The 21,822-nt window shown below is 40.7% G+C and overlaps 1 protein-coding gene across 5 annotated transcripts in view; it reads left to right on the top strand.

The window, feature by feature from the left end:
* The first annotated feature begins 11,383 nt into the window (after positions 1–11,383).
* EDA (ectodysplasin A) overlaps positions 11,384–21,822 on the top strand; it is a 418,184-nt gene continuing 407,745 nt past the window's right edge. For 3 of the 5 annotated variants that reach the window (XM_007991967.3, XM_007991968.3, XM_007991964.3), the window contains exon 1: positions 11,385–12,005. In XM_007991967.3, the coding sequence (XP_007990158.1) occupies positions 11,610–12,005 (396 nt within the window). In that variant the 5' untranslated portion in view covers positions 11,385–11,609. Of the gene's footprint in view, positions 12,006–21,822 lie in introns of all 5 variants that reach the window. The other 2 variants (XM_007991966.3, XM_007991965.3) reach the window with 2 other exon arrangements.

The raw sequence follows: 21,822 nt of genomic DNA, 5'->3' as shown, positions 1-21,822 counted from the left end.
TTTTAAAAAGTTAGAGAAGAATTCAAAATGACAACTATATTAGCTATAACTTCAACTAATGCTTCCTCCAACCAGCTCTTCTCAGAATTCTGTTCTCCAGCTTCCCCAAAAGACACTTTTGGAAGAAGCAATTTACTTTGATAGCAAGTTTTTGGCCCCATCAGAATCTGGAGAAAGAAGCTCCCTGACTTGTTCACAATAGATATAATCACTCCCTTTGGAGGTTGGGGCTTCTCACAAGTCAGGTGGTCGTTTCTTGGTAAGTTTTGACCTTTCTAAAAATGTAGTTTTATGTAAAAAATGATTGTTCTATGTAGAAACTTTTCATTTCCCCCTCAAATTTCAAAATTTTAAAAGTGCATTTAGGGGACAGCTTGGCAGCCACTTCTTCAAAAATAAATGTTACCAATTAAAGTATAAAGGTCAGTTGCACAGAGCCTTTTGGTGGCAGGATTCTGAAACAGTCAAGGTATGGTGAGGATTTGCACTCAGCTGGTTGAATGTAGGAATGAGGCTGGATAAAATGGAGGAATACCTCAAGGCAAAGTACAAACCAGGAAAATTATTAGAGATTAGTAGGGAATGAGGACTAGGAATCAGAAGCTAAGCCAGTGATTTCTAGTTGATTTCCTATTTCATGCTTTTAGCTCAGCAGAAGTAAAACAAAAGTAATTCATGTGTTTTGAAAATGCCTTAAGATTGTTAGGTATAGATATGTAAGGTAGTAGCTTGAGGGGAGAGGGAGGAGCAATTGGTTCTAGTTCAGCTCATTCGTTAACTTAATGGGCATGATTCTTGGCCCTTCTGGGTTTCAGTTTCTTCTTCTGAAATTGGTTGGACTGGTCTCCTAAGGGTCTTCCAGTTCTGACCTCTTGAGTTAGTTATAAAAGCTGAGAAAAAAAAATGCATGTGAGTTTTGGAACTCTGGAGGTTAAAGTAAAACTCTGCTAAACTTGGGTTGTTACACCTGGTACTGCAGGCCTAAGGCCTTTGGGCCCAGGAGCCCAAGATCTGGTGGGTAGTAGTGATGCTTAGGTCATATAATTTATCGGGGCTGCCAGCTCCTTCCCTCTCAGCAGCCACTCTCCTTTCTCAAGCAATTTGGCACATTCCTAAGGGCAACTTCTTTCCCGCAGGCATGGGCTTGGTGTCTCAAGTCCTGCTTCTGTGGGTTCTGCTTTCTGTTGCTACAGAAAGCTTAGTTTCCAGTCTTTTCGCAAAGGAGTCAGTTTGTGGAAGCTTATTCTTCAGTAGCCATTGCTGTAAAGCACATTTCAGTCAAGCAAAGTCTTGTGTTCCCAGTGTTAACCAAAGATAGGTCACAATAGGAAAATAAAATCCCTAAGTTGACTGAACTGAATTTGTATGAAAAGAAGGGTTAAGATAGTGGTCAAGACCGCTGTAGGTCTATGACATGCTGGATTTGGCCTCCTGGGTATTCATTTATTAGTTCACACAGTTCACTGAAGTTCTGTGAGCTGTGAGTGCCTATAGGCAGTGCTCAAAAAAACTCTTTGAGAAGCACATGGATGAATAAATGAAGTAACAAGTGGGCAAATGAAAGAATCAATATAAAACCCTCTGGGAATTTTTTACTGAAACGGTTATTTTGTAGTAGCACTTTGCAAACCCACTATCCTAGCAGGTACCCCACTATTTTCTCCTTGACTCTACCTCATGCAATTTCTTAAAGGGTCTCCATTTTCTACTGCTGCAATTTTCTGATTCAGTTTTGTGATTTTTCAAGATCTAATTTGACTTGGCTGCAGTATCATACCTTCCCATTGGACTGTAAGATCATATTGGAATGAAGAAAAGGTACCACCATCTATTATCTATTAGATTCTAACTTTAAAATTAGAGAAAACTCCTTATTCCTTAGGTTTCTGAGTATGCAAAATAAATTGTTCATCATGGCATAATGAAAAGAATGTGGGCTTTTCAATCAGGACAGATTTGGATTTGAATCTTAGCACTACATCTACTAGCTGGGAGACATCAGACACGGTACTTCACTTTTCTCTGGACCTGTCTTTTTTTTTTACATGTAGGAAAATGAGCAATTTGTCTTGTAAGGTTATTCCTGAAGATCAACTTTGCCAAACGTAGTGCCTGGCGCATAGTAGGTACTCAATACAAGGTAGCTATTATCTTAATATCTTACATTTGTATAACATTTTATATTTTACAAATTCTACCACATTTTCTTTTACTCATCCTAATTCTAGCATCATTATTTATTAATAGAGCATATATATATATATTCTGTATATATTATACATATATATACACACATTGATATCATAAGACTCAGGATCAACTTGGAGCTCATCTTCGCACACCAACTGTTCACCTTGGACCTAGGCTTCCACGATTCCCATCCTTCCAGGAGCCAGACTGTTACCCTGTAGAGTCCTTTCCTGAGTTTTTACTCATCAAGTGTTAAGCAGCTTAGAAGTGTGCTTAAATTCCAATAGGCTGTTAATTTAGCATTTTTTAGCCCAGGACTGCTAGTTTTCTGAGTTGTTTAAAGGAAAGCTTTTGAATTGGGGTGATTCACATCTTTTTTGTGCAATGTTTGAAGACTCTAAAGCTGTTAGGACATGGCATTTCCCAACTTATAGGAGTGTGCCTGTGAATCTGGTCCAGCTCAGAGGTGTAGTGGGAGGAGGGACAAGGCCATTTAAAAGCTTTGCTGTTATACTGAATTTGTGAAATAGAGTCCTTATTTTTCAAATAAAGATGTTCTCATTGTACATTAATTGCATTAATTCTTTATTTTGTCCACTGATGTATTCCCAGCACTTAGACTGGTGCCTGGTACATAGCAGATACACTATGAATGCTTATTGAATTGATATGCTATATAAAATATCCAAAGGTAAGTGTATTACCTCAATGTAATCTAGTTGTGGGCAGCTGGAGTCAGTTTGGGAAAGTTATTATAACTCTAGATTTTCCAAGCCCTGTCACAGGTTGCTTATCACAGAACCAAGATTGGATCCTAGAGAGTGCCTGACTCTCCAGGGTTCAGATCCCTAAGATCTGTTCTCTAATTCTCATGACCAAGAAATGCAGATTGTGGGCACAATTAGCTCTTTGGCCAGATGGAGCAGGCAAACATAAGTGTAATGAGTAAATATGACAGTTTTAGTAAGAAAAAGAACCCTACACTAAGTCAGGTACACTGACTGTGTAACCTTGGATAAGTCATTTAAGTAGTCACCTCTCTAAGCTTCAGTTTCCTCCCGTTAAATGAGGTCAAACCACTCTACCTACCACACATAGTTGTTTGGAGGATGTGAGAACCTGTGAAAAACAATGCCAGTGATTCTCTTAAAGTCCTACTTTGCCAGAACTGAATCTGCAATCTCCACTGTGGTCCTGATGTGACATGTGGCATGGCTCTGTGGAATATGTAGTGCAGTATGTGTTTCTAGGCTACTTGGTGGCCCGAATGGTGGTGCTGACACACATTGCAGGGGACACAGATGCAAATGACATTCTGCCAGCAACAGGATTTTCTATTTTTGAATGAAAAATTCCTCTCATGGAGTGAGAGCCTCCCCATATGCTCAGCCACCCATGAGTAGCCAAAGACTTTATTGCAAAAATGAATATTCCATGTTAATGTTGTGCCATTTTGCTCCCTATAGCAAGAAGAATTTCTATTTCCTTATTATTGCTTCATGAATTTCTGCAAACATTTCCATGCCAGTCATGGCTATAGTCATTTCTCACAGCAAGTAAGAGGTCTGCTTTTCTTCCCCCTTCTTCAGTATATGTTTAATTTTTTTCCTAAATACTCCTGACAGCCTCGCTTATATAAATGTGCTCAGCATTTTATTTTACTTTGCTTTCCACCTAGAGCATCTGTCTTCTCTCCATCAAACCCAGACTCCTTCTGCCTTCAAATCGCTGCTAAAATTCATCTCTTCAGAGTCTCCAATCCATTAACAAAGATTTGGTAAGGAATGGCTTGAGGTAGGTTCTGTAGGGGCTAAGACAGGGTCCTGTCCTTTGAGGAGCGCTGGCTATAAGCTGGAAAAATTAGACCCTCACACAGAATGGGGGAAGAATTAGCAATTGTGAGTGGCATACTCTGAGTGCCAGCTGTGTTGTATGGGCAGGGTGTCCTGGTGGAGAGCACTGTGGGCAGGCAGGGTCAGGAGGGGGAGCTTGAGCTGGGCCTTGAAGAATGAGCCGATTTCAAATAGGCAAAGGGGAAGGGAAAGGAAATTGGAAAGGGGAAGTGGAATAATGTCAGCAAGAGGCGAAGAGGCAGGAATGTAGACCTTTGTTCCTGGACAATGAGAGCCAAGGTTATGCAGAGGCAGAGGTTTGTGGAGACCTAGCAGTGGCATAGCTGGAAAGATAGTGTGGGGCCAGACTGGAGGACCTTGGATGTTAAGCTACTGTTCTGAAGTCAGTGGGATTACTGTGCAGAAGAATGACCTGATAGGATCCAGATTTAAACACCTTCATCTAATTATAGTATACTCAGTGGCCTTGGAGTTAGGGCAAAATGGTGGTGGCAGTAGCAGCCAGGCAGGAGGGAGAAGAAACTCTGACTTCCAGCCAGTTTATCACTCTGCCACTCCAGAAATCTCACAATTGCTGTGTGTCTAGCTCTATAAAGCTGACACACTATCTGTTATCAGCTGGGAGGTAAGGTTGAGAACATGGAGCATGGAATCTTTGAGCCAGTCAGACCTGGATTCAAATTCAGACTCTGCCACTTAGTTGCTTTTGAATATGGGCCAGTCATTTAACCTCCCTGAGCCTTGGTTTCCTCATCAGTGAAACATGGAAAATACTAAACTCACACAGAAGTTAATGAGAAAGACTGGCACATCAAAGATAAATCTTCAACCAATGTTCCTTTCCTTCCTTCTCTCCTCTTCTAGTTAGCTCTGTGACCCTGAGTATATTTATCTCTGGGAGAACTGCCTCGTGCAAAATGAGACAGTTGTCCTTTCCTGCTTTACTGTGCTAAAAGAAAAGGTCTTGCCTATCCAGTAACACATCTGACCAGTCCTTCTTTCTCCTTCTTCTTACTCTACTAGGGATGGAATTCATTCAGCCCATCAACAAACATTTACTGAGAGCCTACTATGTGTCAGGCACTATTCTTGGTCCTATAGACAAAGCAGTGAACAAAACCAGACAAAAATCTCTGCCCTTGTAGAACTGATATTCTAGTTGTGGCTGCAGAGGAGTCATACAATAAATAAATAAATATATAATATGTGCTAAGAAGAAAAATACAGCAAAGTAAGGGGACAGAGAATGATAGGTTGATAGAAAATTGGCCAAGGAAGGGTTCTCTGATAAAGTGACATCTAAGAAGAGTCCTGGAGGAAGTAAGGGAGAAGCCATGTGGCTGTCTAGGAGAATAGCATTCCAGGCAGGAGGAAATACAGGTAAGAAGACCATTAAGTGGGAGCATTCTTTGCAGGTTCAAGGAACAACCAAGAGCCCAAACATGACTGGAGCAGAGTGAACAAGGAAAATAGAGGTAGATTACAAGCCCAGGGAGGCAAACAGCAATCAGATAATGCATGGCCTTGTAGGCCAAGGTAAGAACTTTGAGAGAGATGGAAAACCATTGGAGGATATGGAGCATAAGAGTGATAGACTCTGACTTAACATTTTCACAGAATGTCTCTGACTACAGGGTAGGGAATAAACTGTAGGATGGCCAGGACAACAGCATGGAGGCCCTGTATACATTTATAGTAATCCAGGTGAGACAGCACTGGGGTTTGGACTAGGATGATGACAGGAAGGTGGTGAGAAGTGGTCAAGTTCTAGATATATTTTAAAGGCAGAACTGACAGAACTCACTAACAGATTTGATGTGGAGTGTTCAAGAAATCGTTCAAGGATGATCTCATAGTTTTGGGCCTGTCCAATGGAAGGTTGGCGTTGCCATTTGCTGAGATGCAGAAGACCAAGGGATAAGTACATTTTGGGGGAGAAGAGGTTTGGTTTTGGTCACGTTGAGTTCGAGATGTCTATTAGACAGTTAAGTGAAAATGGAGAGGATGAAGTTGAATATACAAGCAACAAATCAGGGGAAGTTGGTGAGAACATATTAGGTCCTATCTCAAACTTTAAGTATGCAGAAGCAGGGCCAGGGATTTAGTGAAGGCAAATTATGCAAATGCTTTTCTACATTTCTGCCATGTCCTTGAGTACTGCTACATGTTTTTCCTCTCATCCTTTTTTGATGGAAGTCTCCTACATAACAGGGACTAACATTTACTGTACATTTATTATATGCCACACAGTCATAGCATCTGAAGGAGTTGAGAAAGTGCCACCCCAAAATATGCCACTTTTGACTTCAAACTGAGGGCGTTTGGGGAACAGCAAATTCAGGGAGGGCTTTCTGAACTTTCCTTTTCTGTCTAAAGACAGATCCTCCAAAAGGAACTCAATCGTTTTGAATCCCCTCCCTGGAAATCTCATCAACCAGGGAAGATTAAACCCATATTACAAGAGAGGAGACTGGAGGTTGACATCATGCCCAGATGAACTTTATCACAGGGTGTCACTTATTCTTCTGAGGTCTCATTTATCTTTCCCCAAAATCATTTATTCCTCCTAGTGGCCTACTTCCCCCCTCCCCTCTTCCCTATGAAGAGGGTCTATAAGCTTCCAGATCTTGCTGGGTTGGGCATTCACCTTTTGTTCATGTGATGTCCCCATGCATGTAAAAAAAAACGTGTATACCTACTATCGTTTGGATGTGGTTTGTTTTCCCTACCAAATCTCATGTTGAAATCTGATTCCGAACGTTGGAGGCGGTGCCTAATGGGAAGTGTGTTGATTATGAGAACAGATTGCTTGTGAATAGATTAATGCCCTCCCTAGGGATGAATGCACTTTTGCTCTGTTAGTTCACCCCGTAACTGGTTTTTTAAAAAAGAGCCTGCCCCCACCCCATCTCTCTTGCCTCCTGTCTCCCGATGTGATCTCTGCACATGCTAGCTCTCCTTCACCTTCTGCCATGAGTGAAAGCAGCCTGAGGTCCCCATCAAATGTCCAGTCCTAAACTTTTTCCAGACATCAGAATCATGAGCCAAATAACCTTTTCCTTTTTATAAATTACCCAGCCTCAGGTATTCCTTTATAGCAACATAAAATAGACTAAGATAATATATTTTCTCCTATGAATCTGCCTGCTGTCAATTTATTTCACAGACTCAGTTACCAAACCATCTGAGGATGGAGGAAAGCCTTCCCTCTCCTACACATCCTGTTTAAGACAGCTGTCTTGCAAAATACATACTGTCATCTCTATTTTGCAGATGAGAAAACTGAGGCTCTGTAAGAGAAGCAAAAATCACTTGTCCTAAGTCACATAGCTTGTAAGTGAATAAGGTGGGATTCAAACCAGGATCTAAGTCCAAAGTTCGTGTTCCTTCCAACTATCTGCTGATCGCTAAGTAGGTCAGAGTCACCTGATCTCTATGTCGATTATTTATTCTGTGGATTAACCAGAGCTAAGAGGTATTTAAAACCTGTCCCTGCCTAACTCCTTAGCATATTCCACTCAATTGGTGGGTATTCAGTGGTTGTCAACATATTTTGAATCTTTATTATTTGGGGGTTGTCAACTAATATTGTTTTGTTTTATTTTATTTTATTTTTTAAGATGGAGTTTCGCTTTTGTCACCCAGGCTGGAGTGCAATGGCATAATCTCGGCTCACTGCAACCTCTGCCTCTCTGGTTCAAGCGATTCTCCTGCCTCAGCCTCCTGAGTAGCTGGGATTACAGGTGCCCGCCACCACATCCAGCTAATTTTTGTATTTTTAGTAGAGATGGGGTTTCACCATGTTGGCCAGGCTGGTCTGGAACTCCTGACCTCAGGTGATCTGCCCGCCTCAGCCTCCCAAAGTGTTGGGATTACAGGCATGAGCCACCATGCCCAGCTATATTATTTTAATATTAGGCCCAGACAAACAAAAGTAGGAAGGGAAACTTGATGGGACAGACAGGTCAGTGAAATATTACAAACCAACTATATTCGAATTTCTTGATTATTTATTTTTCTGGATTATCCACAACTCCCATAGCAGTGCAAGTAAGAGGATAATTTCACAATTTTCATTTGGTTCCATTTCCTTTGTATCTTTTCCATAATGTATTATGCAGCTATTCACCCAGGAAGTGTTTCACAAGTGGTACAGACAGGCATCCCTCGGATCCGTTCCCTTTTTGGAATTCTAGGTAGTCTAAGTTACCATGAGTGACTTCATGTCTTATTCATTTGACAAACAATATTGGTGCCTACCATGTGGTAGGTGCCATGCTAGGTATTAGAAATATCAAAATAAAACAATACTGGTGTCTACTATGTGGTAGGTGCTATACTAGGGATTAGAAATATCAAAATAGAAAGGACACAATTCTTACCATCAAGGAGCTCATAGTTTAGTGGTAAGAAATCTATGTAAAACATTCAAAATGCAGTGTGGTAAGTGATATCATCGAGGTATGCTTCAGGGTGTAATGAAAGCATAAAGGAAGTCTGGTTGGAGTGAGTTGTGGGGCCATACCAGAGAGAACATGTGAATTGATTCTTGAAGAATTTATCAGGTTTCCAAGGTAGGGGCAATCTTGACAAAGAAACTAGCTTGTTCAAAGGCATGGTGGTGTGAGAAGTGTCAGCAAATTCAGTAGTGTGCAAGCATGACTTCCTTGTAAAATGGTGGAAGATAATGTTGGAGAGACAGATTAGAGGTCATGTTAAGGAGCTTGTATCTTGTCTCCCGTAGTACATGGGATCAGACAGGTAAGGTGAATGAGTGACGAGGACAGTATTGAAGGATAGAAGAAAGAGGTGGTGATGGCTGTAGAACTTGATTGTTCATGCTTGTTTCAAGGAGGCAGTTCTAGCTGAATGTAGCCACATGGGAACGTGAATCCAGAGTTATCAGGTCTTCTGGTTTTTTAACAGAAAAGCGGGAAATCTGGATTTTTTAAAATGTGAAATCTCCAGAGTTCCAATAGCTGAGAATTACTTTTTTTTTTTTTAATTCAAAGGTTTAGTCAATACTGCACCAAACACTACACTGGATGTGGTCTGCAGACTGTCACTGAGACCTGTGCTTTAGGGGACAGGATATGTATGGAAGCATAGAAGCTAACTGAAGCAACACTTAAAAAATAACCACATACATTCCTCTCTGGATTGCCCCATTCCAACATTTCTACTGCATATGATGACACATGTTTTTTCTCTGGGGAAGCAAAGAGACATCCCAGGTCAAATGCAACCCTCAGGGCTTCTGAGGGCAATGGTGTAATCCAGAGTCTCAGTCAAGCCTGGTAGAACATGGTAAGGTGAGACCAGTGTAGCCCCTGAACATCACCGTCACCACCAGGAGATGGCTGTCATTTGTTTCCTTTTCATTTTAGAGGAAGAAAGGGCAGCCTGTTTAAACTGTGTATGCAAGAAAGTCAACACAGCCAGTGACAACACAGACAAAACACAGTGTAAAGGCTATTAAAGTTCAAACTCCTCATTTTACTGCCAGAGAAACGAAGGCCCTGAAAAAGCACAGTGACTTGCTCAGAGTGACCCAGCAACCTAGTGGCAGGATGAAGTCTCCTGACTCCTGGTCTAGCATTCTTTCCAATAATCCCGGGCTGTGATAATTAAAGTAAATCAGCCTGGCAGTTTTCCTAGCATCTAGAATTCCTGGACTGGACAAGCAGGACTTGAGAGCAGCTGTTAGACACCTTTTTTCCCCTTAGCTCTAGCATGATGATATTCTTTGTGAACTTTATATTTCATGGGTAGGGGTTAAAGAGAGGACACGAAGATGTTTTTGAAGCACTGAGACCATTCACAAAGTGTATAGAGAAAAGTTGTCTGTGGCTAATATATTTAAGGCTTATGACCTCTGTGCTCTCTGGACTGACCTGCCAGCAGATGCTTTTGGTTTTGTGTTTTATTTCTCTTCTTTTGTCTTCTTTTCTATCTCTAACTATGTTTTTCTTCTCTTCCACCAGCCTAGGTCTTAGGCCTACACATAAGTGCTCCGGGCATTGCTGAGCCTCCATGATGACACTCAAGATGCCCGCTGCAAGTCAATGAAATTGTTAATTATTCATTACTCAATTAATAACATGGAATGAGAGTGCGTAGTGACTATGAAGTGTACATGCTTCCCCTGCTGTGGTCATTTCACTTTCTATAATCTCAGACTAGTAACTCTTGTCAATTGTGACTCTTGATTTAACTAATCCTTTCCATCCTTCATTTCAGGGTCTATTGTTCTGCCATTTGCCACTTTTTTTTTTCTTTCTCTGAACCCGTTTTTGATTGGTGCAGCTGTTGAAGATGCTGCAGTTGCAGCAGTGTACATCTGGAACATTTGGCTGACTTGTTGAACTTCCCCCAGGGAGTACTCCAGGAGAAGGATGGGCGGGGTGGAGAGGCCAGAACAGTTGCCTGTAAATAAAGATGCCAGTAGTGTCTGACCATTCTGTGGACCACCCTTGTAAAAATCCACTTCATTCTGGCCCTCGGTTTCCCTATCTACTCACTGAAGGCATATGTTCTCCAATCAAAACTGCTGCAGTGGAAGAAATCTATTCTGGCTGTGGATGCTCTCATACAGCATTTTCTGCATTGTATCAATAGATATTTGTTGAATTAATTAATATATCAAGAAATCCTAGGAGACTGTTTTACCCTTCATGGGACAACATCATTTCAGTTCCGCTTGGCATGGGTCGGCTTCTCTGTTACTTAGATTGAGCTTTCAGAGTCACTCCAGGAGTGAGGCTGCTTGAGTCCCACCCATTCCCATAGTTCCCAGGCTCCTGGGTCTCCTTTTCTTCGGGCGAGCCATTGAATTGCAAACACAGCAGGCATGGTTTCATTCCAAACCCGGAGCTGTTTTAATTAGTTTAACGTCTGTTAAACGCTTTGAAGATTGGAAGCAACAGATAAGTACTGGATGATGTTATTAACAACTGCAGTTAATTGCAAACATTTCTATTAATGCTAGTTTCTGCCTCCTTTTCTTTGCTCTACTTTCTTTCCAAGGTTCCCAAATTCGTAGCCTCCCCCTCTTTTCCTCCCCGTACTGGCGATATAGGGTTAAACTGGGGCGGAGCCCAGGGATGAACGACAGCGCCAGTCACCAACTGGGACGGGGCAAGCGGGAAGAGCTGGGTGGGGCGGCCAGACAGAGGCGAACCCTCACGCCCCCAGGCCCCGCCCCGCGGCTGGAGGCCCGGTTGGAACGGCACGGGGCGGGGCGCCGAGGCTTGGCGGCCCGGTGGTTGGGCGTCCCGGCAGCCGCTTGAGGGATGGGGCGGGGTCGGCCGGGACCTCCTCCTTCATTCCCTCGGCGGGCCGAGCCTCCCCTCTCTCCCGCCCCTCCTCCTCCCTTTCCCACCCCTCGGAGTGGAGCTGCACATGCGGCTGCTCCCTGCTCCGTCCCGCCCAGCCACCGTCGCGCAGGAACGGGTCCCTGCAGCCCCCAGCCGATGGCAGGACAGTAGCCGCCTGTCAGAGGTCGTGAACGGCTGAGGCAGACGCGGCGGCTCCCGGGCCTCAAGAGAGTGGGTGTCTCCGGAGGCCATGGGCTACCCGGAGGTGGAGCGCAGGGAACTCCTGCCTGCGGCAGCGCCACGGGAGCGAGGGAGCCAGGGCTGCGGGTGTCGCGGGGCCCCTGCCCGGGCGGGCGAAGGGAACAGTTGCCTGCTCTTCCTGGGTTTCTTTGGCCTCTCGCTGGCCCTCCACCTGCTGACGTTGTGCTGCTACCTAGAGTTGCGCTCGGAGTTGCGGCGGGAACGGGGAGCCGAGTCCCGCCTTGGCGGCTCGGGCACCCCTGGCACCTCTGGCACCCTAAGCAGCCTCGGTGGCCTCGACCCTGACAGCCCCATCACCAGTCACCTTGGGCAGCCGTCACCTCAGCAGCAGCCGTTGGAACCGGGAGAAGCGGCACTCCCCTCTGACTCCCAGGACGGGCACCAGGTGAGTCACCTAGTAGGGGCGGCGGCGGCCCCCTCCCCTCGCGGGTAGGGCGAGGGCCCTCCGCCACAGGGGCCTGGGGGCACTCTGCCACCTCGAGCCAATTTAGAGGGCAGGACCAGGGAGGGACCAGGCGAGCAGGGGAGAGGTTGCCCAGGGCAGGTTGTCTTCGGTCCCTGGCCCAATTTGGACTCCCTGGGGACCCCTTGACTTGGAAAGTCTAGCGCGCGCCCGCGGCCCCTGGCTGCGGGCTGCCTGGAGAAAAGTTGGCGAAGCTCCCGTCGAGGAGGTGCCTGCGCTGCCCCCCGGCCGACTAACGGCTTGGCCCTTCTGCTCGTGATGAGGTTCTCTGCCCGCGGTGCTTGTTTTTTCGTGTCTAGAGCTGATGCCAGAACCAGCAGGCTCCCCTTTGGAGTTGGAGCTGTAAACAGCTGTAATAACTGCTCCACGCCCGCCTGTTGAAACAACTTTTAACCGCATTTTCAGCGCGGGTCCTTGTGCGCTGACCAGAACGTGGGCTTGTTCACACTTACCTGCAATTTGAGACTGATTGTCCTCGGCGTTCTAGTGAGGATCAGCGCCCCTGAGGAATTCTGGTAGAAATATGCCGTCTTGCTAGACAACTTCTGAACAGCAATTTTAAAAATCTATGGAAATAAAACTCACCCTTTGCATGCCGGTTCTGATTCTTAAGCGGGGTAGGTGTGCTGTGGGAATGGTGGGTGGGAAGCGCTTTTGCTACTACTGCTAGCTTGAGAACAGGAATCTGCCAATGGAATAATTACTCAGGACTAGTCCCCCAAGAGCAGTTTTGTTTTGTTTGTTTTTGCAGTCTTTATGGTGTTTGTGCCCTTATTAGCAAACTATTAGCTTTGGCGTTTGTTTTCCACTCTTTCTAGCTCTTTATTCAAGTAAATTTAGTTCACTTAATGTAAATATTGTCTTCGTTGCCATATGTGAAACTTAGGAGAAGCATCCAAGGATCCTTTTGAGGTGGCTAAAGAATAGTAGTAAAATTGTACCTCTTAGGGAAGAGAGCAAGTTGTACAAATAAGTTCCTTGAAGTGAGGGACCCAAGCCTTCTATATTTACTTCCACATCCAGAGTCATTGTCACAACTCTGTAAACATTATTTGTGCCACTTTGACCTCCCATCTAAAGTGGAACACTTGATAGAGACATCACATTCATGATCATAGTGTAATGTTAGGACTGATACTTTAAAAAAAAAAAAAAAAAAAAAAAGGTTGTCCGTTGTAAAGTTGCCTTGAGCCTTAAAATGTCTTACTAGCACACTCCAATTTATATAACAGCTTATCAAAGAAGAGAATCAGCAGACATGCTTCTCATACTTGAAACTTTAAACATTGTAGCTAAACGATAATTAACTAGGATTCTGACTCCTTTTATTTATCTACTGCCACTCCCCCCACACCCCAATGCCCAGTAGAAATATTTAGCAGCTGAACATTGATATTCTGTGAAAAGATGAAAAAATTAAACTTCTTTAGTCAAATGTTGGCCAAGACTTTTTGGCATTCAGGATGGACAGAGCCGCTTTTATAGACTGGGGATTAGCAGAACAGCTGTACTCTAGGGCTTCTGTGATGGCATGAAACTCTTACAGGTGTGTAATGGCATTTAGTTACCTGCCCTTTGTGTGGCACTAAAATAGTTCTCTCTAGGTTTAAACACAGCTTCCTACCTTCTGTCCTTTATTCTTTCTGTTTTAATATTTTTGAGCAATAGAAGCAAGGATACTAGCTCTTTACATTTGTTGACATCAATTGGAATCAGTTTCCTAGAGTTATGAAGGGCTTATATGAGTCTATTTTGTTTGATTCCCTTGGGAAACATAGGCCCTAATGGGAAAGTGACTTGCCCAAGGTCACATAACTAGAGTCAAAACTGGGATGATAGTTGCTCTCTTAACTCCTAGTTCAGTGCCCATTCCCTCAGCTACCTCCTGGGACCTTTTGCGAGGGAGCAAGATGGAGCTCCATATTAGAACTTTTGCAAAGTAGAGCACTCAGATCTGCATCATTTTGTTCTACTCTACCTGTATTTTGACCACAGTAAGTTTAACCATGTATTCCTTATTCTTCCTGAACTTCACTTTCAGATTTGGAGTATACTTTGAAGGAATTTTAGCCCAAATTCAACTTAAGTTTATTTTAAGTTATTCAACTTGTGTATCTTATCTTGTATATTAGTTTTAGTATACAAAAATAAGTTTTTTAAAAAGTTGATTGGGTATTAAATTAATACTGCTACAAGCTTGGGTAAAATTTCTAGTGCCCTGGTGCACCCTCTGCTGGCTTTACAGGGACATTTAATTTTCAGTATCTGCTGACACTCAGAATTCTACATTGTGCTGACAGATTCTGATTCGGTAAATAAGGAAGTAAACAGCCTTGTGGGATTTGGCCACGTAGGTCATATTTTTATATTTTAGTTTTTCAACACAAACAACTGCTGTTACAGCAAATCTTGGATGGAGAGGAAGAAAGATAAAAATATACACCCTTCAACGGGCAGTACATTCAGGTTTCTTACTAGTTTATCTGCAAGGAGTGAAGGCAAGCTGATGACAGTAAACTGCAGGAAGCTTTCATGAGACCAAGTGGGCAGAACAGTCAGAGACACTTCATGCAGGTAGGCAAAAGTAAACCTATTCATACTTATGAGATGATGGGCTCTGGGCTCTCAGTTATGACTCAAGAAAGGGACCTGGAAATCACTGTAGATGTGTGCATATGATCTCTCAATTTAAAAACTTTTTAAGCAGGGCACACAAGGAAGTTAGGGCAGGTAGGATACAGAGCAGAGAGATTAGCACAGTTCTCCATGTGAAATGTTAGAAAAGTCTCCCCGGTGGGGACACACTTGCTGATGATAAAGTGAGAGAGTCACATCAGACCTTCTGTAATCAATCATCTCCTTCAGCTGGAGCAGCCAAGTAGCTGAGATTTGTCTGGATAGTTGGTGGAGATTATCTCAAGAGCAAGGGATATCTCATTTGTGTCTGAATTAGGACAATATACAGTAATATGATTGTCAGCGTAACAAACTAAAAATCAGTGTTGATCATTCTGTGGAGATGTTGCTCCAGTTGTGATTGTGGTCCTCAAAGGCCAAGAATGTAGTGGGTATCATCAGGAAGGGTGTCAAAAACAACAAAACACTTACAAAACACTTATTTTTTCCATGTACAAGATCAAAAGCAGATTTGCTTCTACAATCAGACAGGAAATTCTGGTGACTGCTCCTCAAGAAAAGCCTAACAGCTGATAAAAGTCCTCAGAAACCCCATTAAATTGATCAAAAGGATGAAGGGATTTTCTAGTTTTTTTCTCAGTCTGGATAGAAAGAGGCTGAAGGAGGAATATGATCAAAGTCTACCAAACCATGAGCGAGATGAATATGGTTAATATATTCATGTAACTTAACAATCCAGTTCAATAAATAGAAAGCCTGCTTTGCCAGACACAATGTTAAGTATTAGATACTTTTTAATGTTTGAAAAATTATTTTCAAGAGGAGGCAAATAAAGGTAGTATCTTATTCAACTCATTGTCTCAAGTAATAGTCAAAATTATGAGTAGATCAATACGGATTTACTTAAAACTGTAGGGCTATTTGGAGTATGTTCCTAATTATTTGAGGTGATGTCATAGATGTCAACCTTAAAGTTCTACAAAATGTTGCTTGACATAACTAGATAGACCATTAGTGTATCCAGAGTTGACATTACCTGTGTTAAGGCTTTTTGATCAAGAACATAACTAGGAATCATTTGAGGTGATTTAAGGTGAGCACAATGAATGAATCCAAGGATTTTTTTTTTTTTTAATGGAGGTAGGATCTAGATAAAATACATTTACTGTGGGTTTAAATACAGAACTTTTGATCAACTTGCTTCATTATTCCCATCCCATTTTCTCTCTCACTAACTCTGCTGCAACCCAGCCACCATATCCTGCTTAGAATCATTCTTTAGTTGTTATTGCTGTTGTTGTTTTTAAATACATTTTATGTCTTTACATTAGAGCTCCTTAGAAATCTGCCTTCATTTTTGTCTTTCTCCATACTGCCTGACACAGTGCTAGTTACAATTACTGTACTCAAATACTTGTTGAGTTGAATATTATTTTGGGACTATGGACGTGTTTATGTAAAACAAAGACATTTTCTCTTTCTGTAACAGGCCTGTTTTCCTCAGGTCTTGCTAAGCCTGTGACCTGTCAGCTATGCTTAGGTGAGTAAATAGTTCCACTGGCAATGTTTCACTGATTTCTAGAATAATTAGAAAGTGAAATGGAGAAGGGCCTTAACCATGTGGTCAGTCTCCCAGTTTCACATCTTCTCTCTAAGATGGTACAAAAAGCTTCCTGTAATATATTGTTTGATGTTTTGTTTTATTTGCTTTTAGGTCTCATATCTTTCTTTCTGTCTTAGATCTTGTGAAAAAATAATCTGTAATTTATCTGTAACTACCTTATAGAGAAGATCTCTTTGTAGTAGAGAACCTCTGAAGCCATTTAATTCCCAAGAACATTACCAAGAGAAACTACCTTGCCTGTAGAGGACCATTTTATCTGACTCCTCTGTAAATACTCAGGACTTAGCTTTTCATTTCATTTCTTTCTTTTATTAAAAATCTTTTCTATTGAAGTATAACTCATACACAGAAAAGTATATAAATCATATTTGTACAATTTTATGAATCATTACAAAGTGAATATACTCATGTCACCAGCACCCAGGTCAAGAAATAGAACATTATTATATTCCACAACTCCTACTTATATCCTGTTGTTATCAGTATATCCTCCTCACTCTCTCAAGTTCTAACACCATAGATTAGTTTTTTTATCTTTCTCCACAGTGCCTGACATAGTGCTAGTTGGATTAGTTCATTAGTTTTGTTCATTTTGAACTTTATATAAATGAAATAAAACAGTGTGTATTCTTTTGGATCTGGAGTTTTTTGCTCAATACTGTTTTTGTGACATCCGTTCAGGTTGCTGCATGTGGCTGTAGTTTTTTATTTGTATTTTTTGTGTGTGTGAGACAGGGTCTTGCTCTGTCACCCAGGTTGGAGTGCAATGGCATGATCATGGCTCACTGCAGCCATGACCTCCCAGGTGCAAGCGGTCTTCCAACCTCAGCTTTCTGAGTAGCTGGGACCACGGGCACATGCCACCATGCCTGGCTCATTTTTAATTTTTTTATAGAGACAGGATCTCTGTATGTTGCCCAGGCTGGTCTTAAACTCCTGGTCTCAAGCTATACTCCCACCTCAGTGTACCAAAGTGCTGAGATTACAGGTGTGAACCACCATGCCCAGCCATTTGTTTGTATTTTTGTATATTATTTCATTGCTTGAATATACCACAGTTTATTTACCCTATTTTTAATGAATTTGTGGATTGTTTCCAGTCTGGGGCTATTACGGATGCTGATGTTGTGGATATTATTGTACATGTCTTTTGGTTACATATGCTTGAATTTCTATTGCTTATATACCAGGATTGGAGTTGCTGGGTCATAGGGGATGCATATTTTTGACATTATTGATAATGACAGTTTTTTTAAGTTATTGTATCAATTTACATTCTTACCAGCAATGCATGAGAATTTCAGTTGTTTCATATTCTTACTAACACTTTGTATTGCCAGTCTTTTTTAACGTAGCCATTCTGGTGGGTGGCTTTGTAGTAATATCCGGTGATTTTAATTGGCATTTCTCAGAAGACTGATGAGGTTGTGCTCCTTTTCATGTTTATTATGCATTTGCATATCTTCTCTGAAGTGCCTATACAAGTTTTTTGCCCATTTTTCTACTAATTTGTGTGTCCTTTTCTTATAGATTTGTAGGGATTCTTTATATACTCTGAATATGAACTATTTTTGTATTTTTTATGTTGTAAGCCATTCCCAAATCTGTGATTTACCTTTCTTTATGGTATCCTTTGATGAACAGAAGTTTTTAATTTTAATGTGTTTAATTTTTCAGTATTTTCCTTTATGGGTAGCGTTTTCTATGTCCCATTTAAGAAATATTTTCTTACCTTGAAATTGTAGATATTCTCCCATATTATCTTCTAGAGGCTTTATGTTTTTGACATTTACATTTAGGTCTATACTCCACTTGAAATCAATTTTTGTGTATGCTAAGATACAGAAACTGAGCTTCATTTTTTAAAATATAGATATCCAGCTGATCCAGTACCATTAATTATAAGGACCATCTTTCCCCTAGTCCTCTACAGCATCACCTTTGTCATAAATCAGGTGCCTGTATATGTGCAAGATTGTTTCTGAACTGTTTGTTCTATTCTGTTGGTCTCTTTGTCATTGCATCACTACCACAATCTTAATCACTGGACTTTATTATTATCTGGTAAAACAAGTCCTTTTACCTTGCTCCTCTTATTTAAAAGTATCTTGGATATTCTTGGCCCTTTGCATTTAGAATCAGCTTGTCATGTTGCACAAAAAAGAAAAAAAAAAGAAACGTGCTGGGATTTTTATTGGGATTGCATTGAATCTAAAAATCAATTTAGGGGGAACTCATCATTTTATGGTATTCAGTTTTCCAATTCATGAACATGCCCAGCAGATTTGGTGTTTGGTGAGTGCCTTCTTCCTGATCCATAGAATGACACACTCTTGCTGTATCCTCACGTGGTGGAAGGGATAAATGCACTTCCTTGGACCTATTTTAAAAGGAAACTAATCTCATTTACAAGGACTCTGCCCTCATTATTTAATTGCCCCCTAAAAGCCTCATCAAATACCATCACATTGGTGATGATATTTCAACATATAAATTTTGGGGGGAACACAAACATTTAGATCATAGCAAACCTGTTTTAGACATTTTCTCAGCATCCTTTATGTCTGTTACATACTTTTCTCTATATTCTATCCTTTTTTTTCTCTCTATACTTCATTCTGGGTATTTTCTTTTTTTTTTTCTTTTTGAGACAGTTGCCTCTACATACTTTATTTTTAAAAAATCTTCACAAGAACAATGCAAGGTAGATACTACCGTCTCTATTTTTACATGTGGAGAAACAGACCCAGAGGGGTTAGATAACTGTTTGCAATCATATAGCTGTTTCCAGAACTACATTTTAAATAGGAATTTTATAAACCATATATAGAACTTGTATCAACTGAACCATTTAAAATGTGCAATGGAGAAGTTTCTATTTAAAGGGCTCCCATGAAAGGTAGATTAATTCAATAAGTGGTATTGGGATTTACTGACTTGCCATTTTGGGGGTTTAAAAAAAAGACAAGTAAAACTGGATCCTTATCTCACCTCTTATACTAAAATGAATTCCAGATGGAACAAAGATTTACATGTAAAACATGAAATCACAGACATCCTAGAACACATGGATGCATATTTTTATAATCTTACATTCTGGGTATTTTCCTGTGACTTAACTTCCAATTTATTAATTCTGTCTTTAGCTTTGTCTAAACTCTCTTTAAACTCGCTCATTGAGTTCTTAATATAATTTGTCTTTTTTTTTTAATTTTTAGAGTTTTTATTTGGTTCTTTTTATAAAATAGTGTTTGGTTCTCTGCCAAAATTCACAATCAACTATCTTTTAACATACTGAACATAATTATGTGAAAATTTTCATTTGATTACTCATTATTTCAATCCTTGAGGGTGTGTTTCTATTGTCTATTGTTTGTCTTAATTTTCTATCACTTTGCCTAGTTTTGATTGAATGGCAGATATTATATATGAAAAATTATAGTAGAGATGGTTTGAGGCCTCAGTTATTTTTATCTTTATCTAGAAAGGATTTATACTCACTTCTGGCACATGGTTAGAGACACTAGCAATCTCACATCTCCTTAATTCAATATGAGACTGAGATAATTTAAAGCTACTCTTCAATCCAAGTGAAGGTTGACTTACCCTTCCTTTTAGTATTTATGCCTTCTAAGTTGAAATCCAAGGCTTGGGCTTTTTTTTTCCCTTGGGAGTTCTCCCTCTTTGAAGGGTCCTCAATTCCAACTTTTGTTCTTGTAGCTTCATGAGTCTGTCAGAAGCTCCTCTCTCTCTCTCTCTCTCTCTCTCTCTCTCTCTCTCTCTCTCTCTCTCTCTCTCTCTCTCAGCTGACTCTACTATATCAGCCAATGACCTTAGGAGAAAAACAGCCTCTCTCAGTTTTCTTTTTATCCTGCATTTCAGCTTTATAATATTGCATTACTTTATTAGATCTCAGATATCTTGAAACGTGTATCATTTATATCTTGCCCCAATTTTCTTGTGTTTTTTTAAGCAGGAAATTTAGCCCAAATTACTTTTGCTTCCATTACTAGAAGCAGAATCAGCTTATCATTTCTTCAACAAATGTTTATTGATCATCTCCTATGTATCATGCACTGTACAAAACAATGGAGAAACAGCTATTGAACAGATTAGAGGGGATTCCTGCCATTGTGGAGCATACAGACAAGTAAACAGGCACATATAATACAATTTCATAAAGCAATGGTAGGGTTAATCATAGGATAATCTAAAGCACTAAGGAGGAGTACCTGACCATGACTTTTGAAATCAAGGAACATGTTCTTGACAAAGCATCTTCTGAGCTTAAACCTAAAAAGTAAGTAAGAATTATCTAGGATAAGACTGTTTTAGGCAGTAGGAACAGCAAGTGCAAAGGCCTGGAGATGAAAGAGAACATGGTACATCCAGGAATAAGAAAACCTAGTTTGTATGAAGCTACTATTATCAAGACAGTGTGGTTCTGGCATAAGGACAGGCATATAGATCAATGGAATAGGATTGAGAGACTCGGGAAGGGGAACATCACACACCGGGGCCTATCATGGGGAGGGGGGAGGGGGGAGGGATTGCATTGGGAGTTATACCTGATGTAAATGACGAGTTGATGGGTGCAGCACAGCAAGATGGCACAAGTATACATATGTAACAAACCTGCACGTTATGCACATGTACCCTAGAACTTAAAGTATAATAAAAAAAAAGAAAAAAAAAAAAGAAAATATAGGCATGCAAATAAAAAAAAAATAAAAAATAAACTCTTACGTTTATAATCAATTGATTTTTGACAAAAGTACCAAGATGATTAGTTGGGGGGAAAAGATACCCTGTTCAATAAATGGTGTTGGGAAAATTGGATATCCACGTGCAAAAAAGATGAACTTAGATACTCACTAGAGACCATACCCCAAAAATGAACTCAAAATGGATCATAGGCTTAAATGTAAGTACCAAAACAATAAAATGTTTAGAAGAAAACATAGAAAATCTTTAATATCTTGGAGAGCAAAGATTTATTAGATATGACACCAAACACATAGTCTAAAAAAGAAATGAACCGTTTTGGAAAGAAACTTTTTTTTTTTTTCCAAAAGAAAACCTTGAAACATGAAAAGAAATGCAACAGACTAGGAGAAAATCTTTGGAAAACACATATCTGGTAAATAACTTATATTCAAAGGAATTTACAAAGGACTCTTGGAATGTAATAATAAGAAAAACCAAACAAAAAAATGGGCAAAAGATATGAACAGATATTTTACCGCAAATGAAGATGCACAAATGGCTAAATAAATACATGAAAACATGTTCAACATCGTTTTGCATTACAGAAATTTAAATTAAAACCACAGTGAGATACCATTTCACACCCACTAGACTGGCTATAGTGAAAAAGACAATAAGAAGTGGAGATGCGGAGAAATGGGAACTCTCATACATTGCTAGTGGAAATGTAAAATGATTCAGCTGTTTTGTAAAACAGTTTGTCAGTTCCTC

Source organism: Chlorocebus sabaeus, chromosome X, assembly GCF_047675955.1.
Source record: "Chlorocebus sabaeus isolate Y175 chromosome X, mChlSab1.0.hap1, whole genome shotgun sequence".
NCBI lineage: Eukaryota > Metazoa > Chordata > Mammalia > Primates > Cercopithecidae > Chlorocebus > Chlorocebus sabaeus.
The sequence above is the reverse complement of the archived record's forward strand: the minus strand, read 5'-3'. Positions and strand labels throughout refer to the sequence as shown.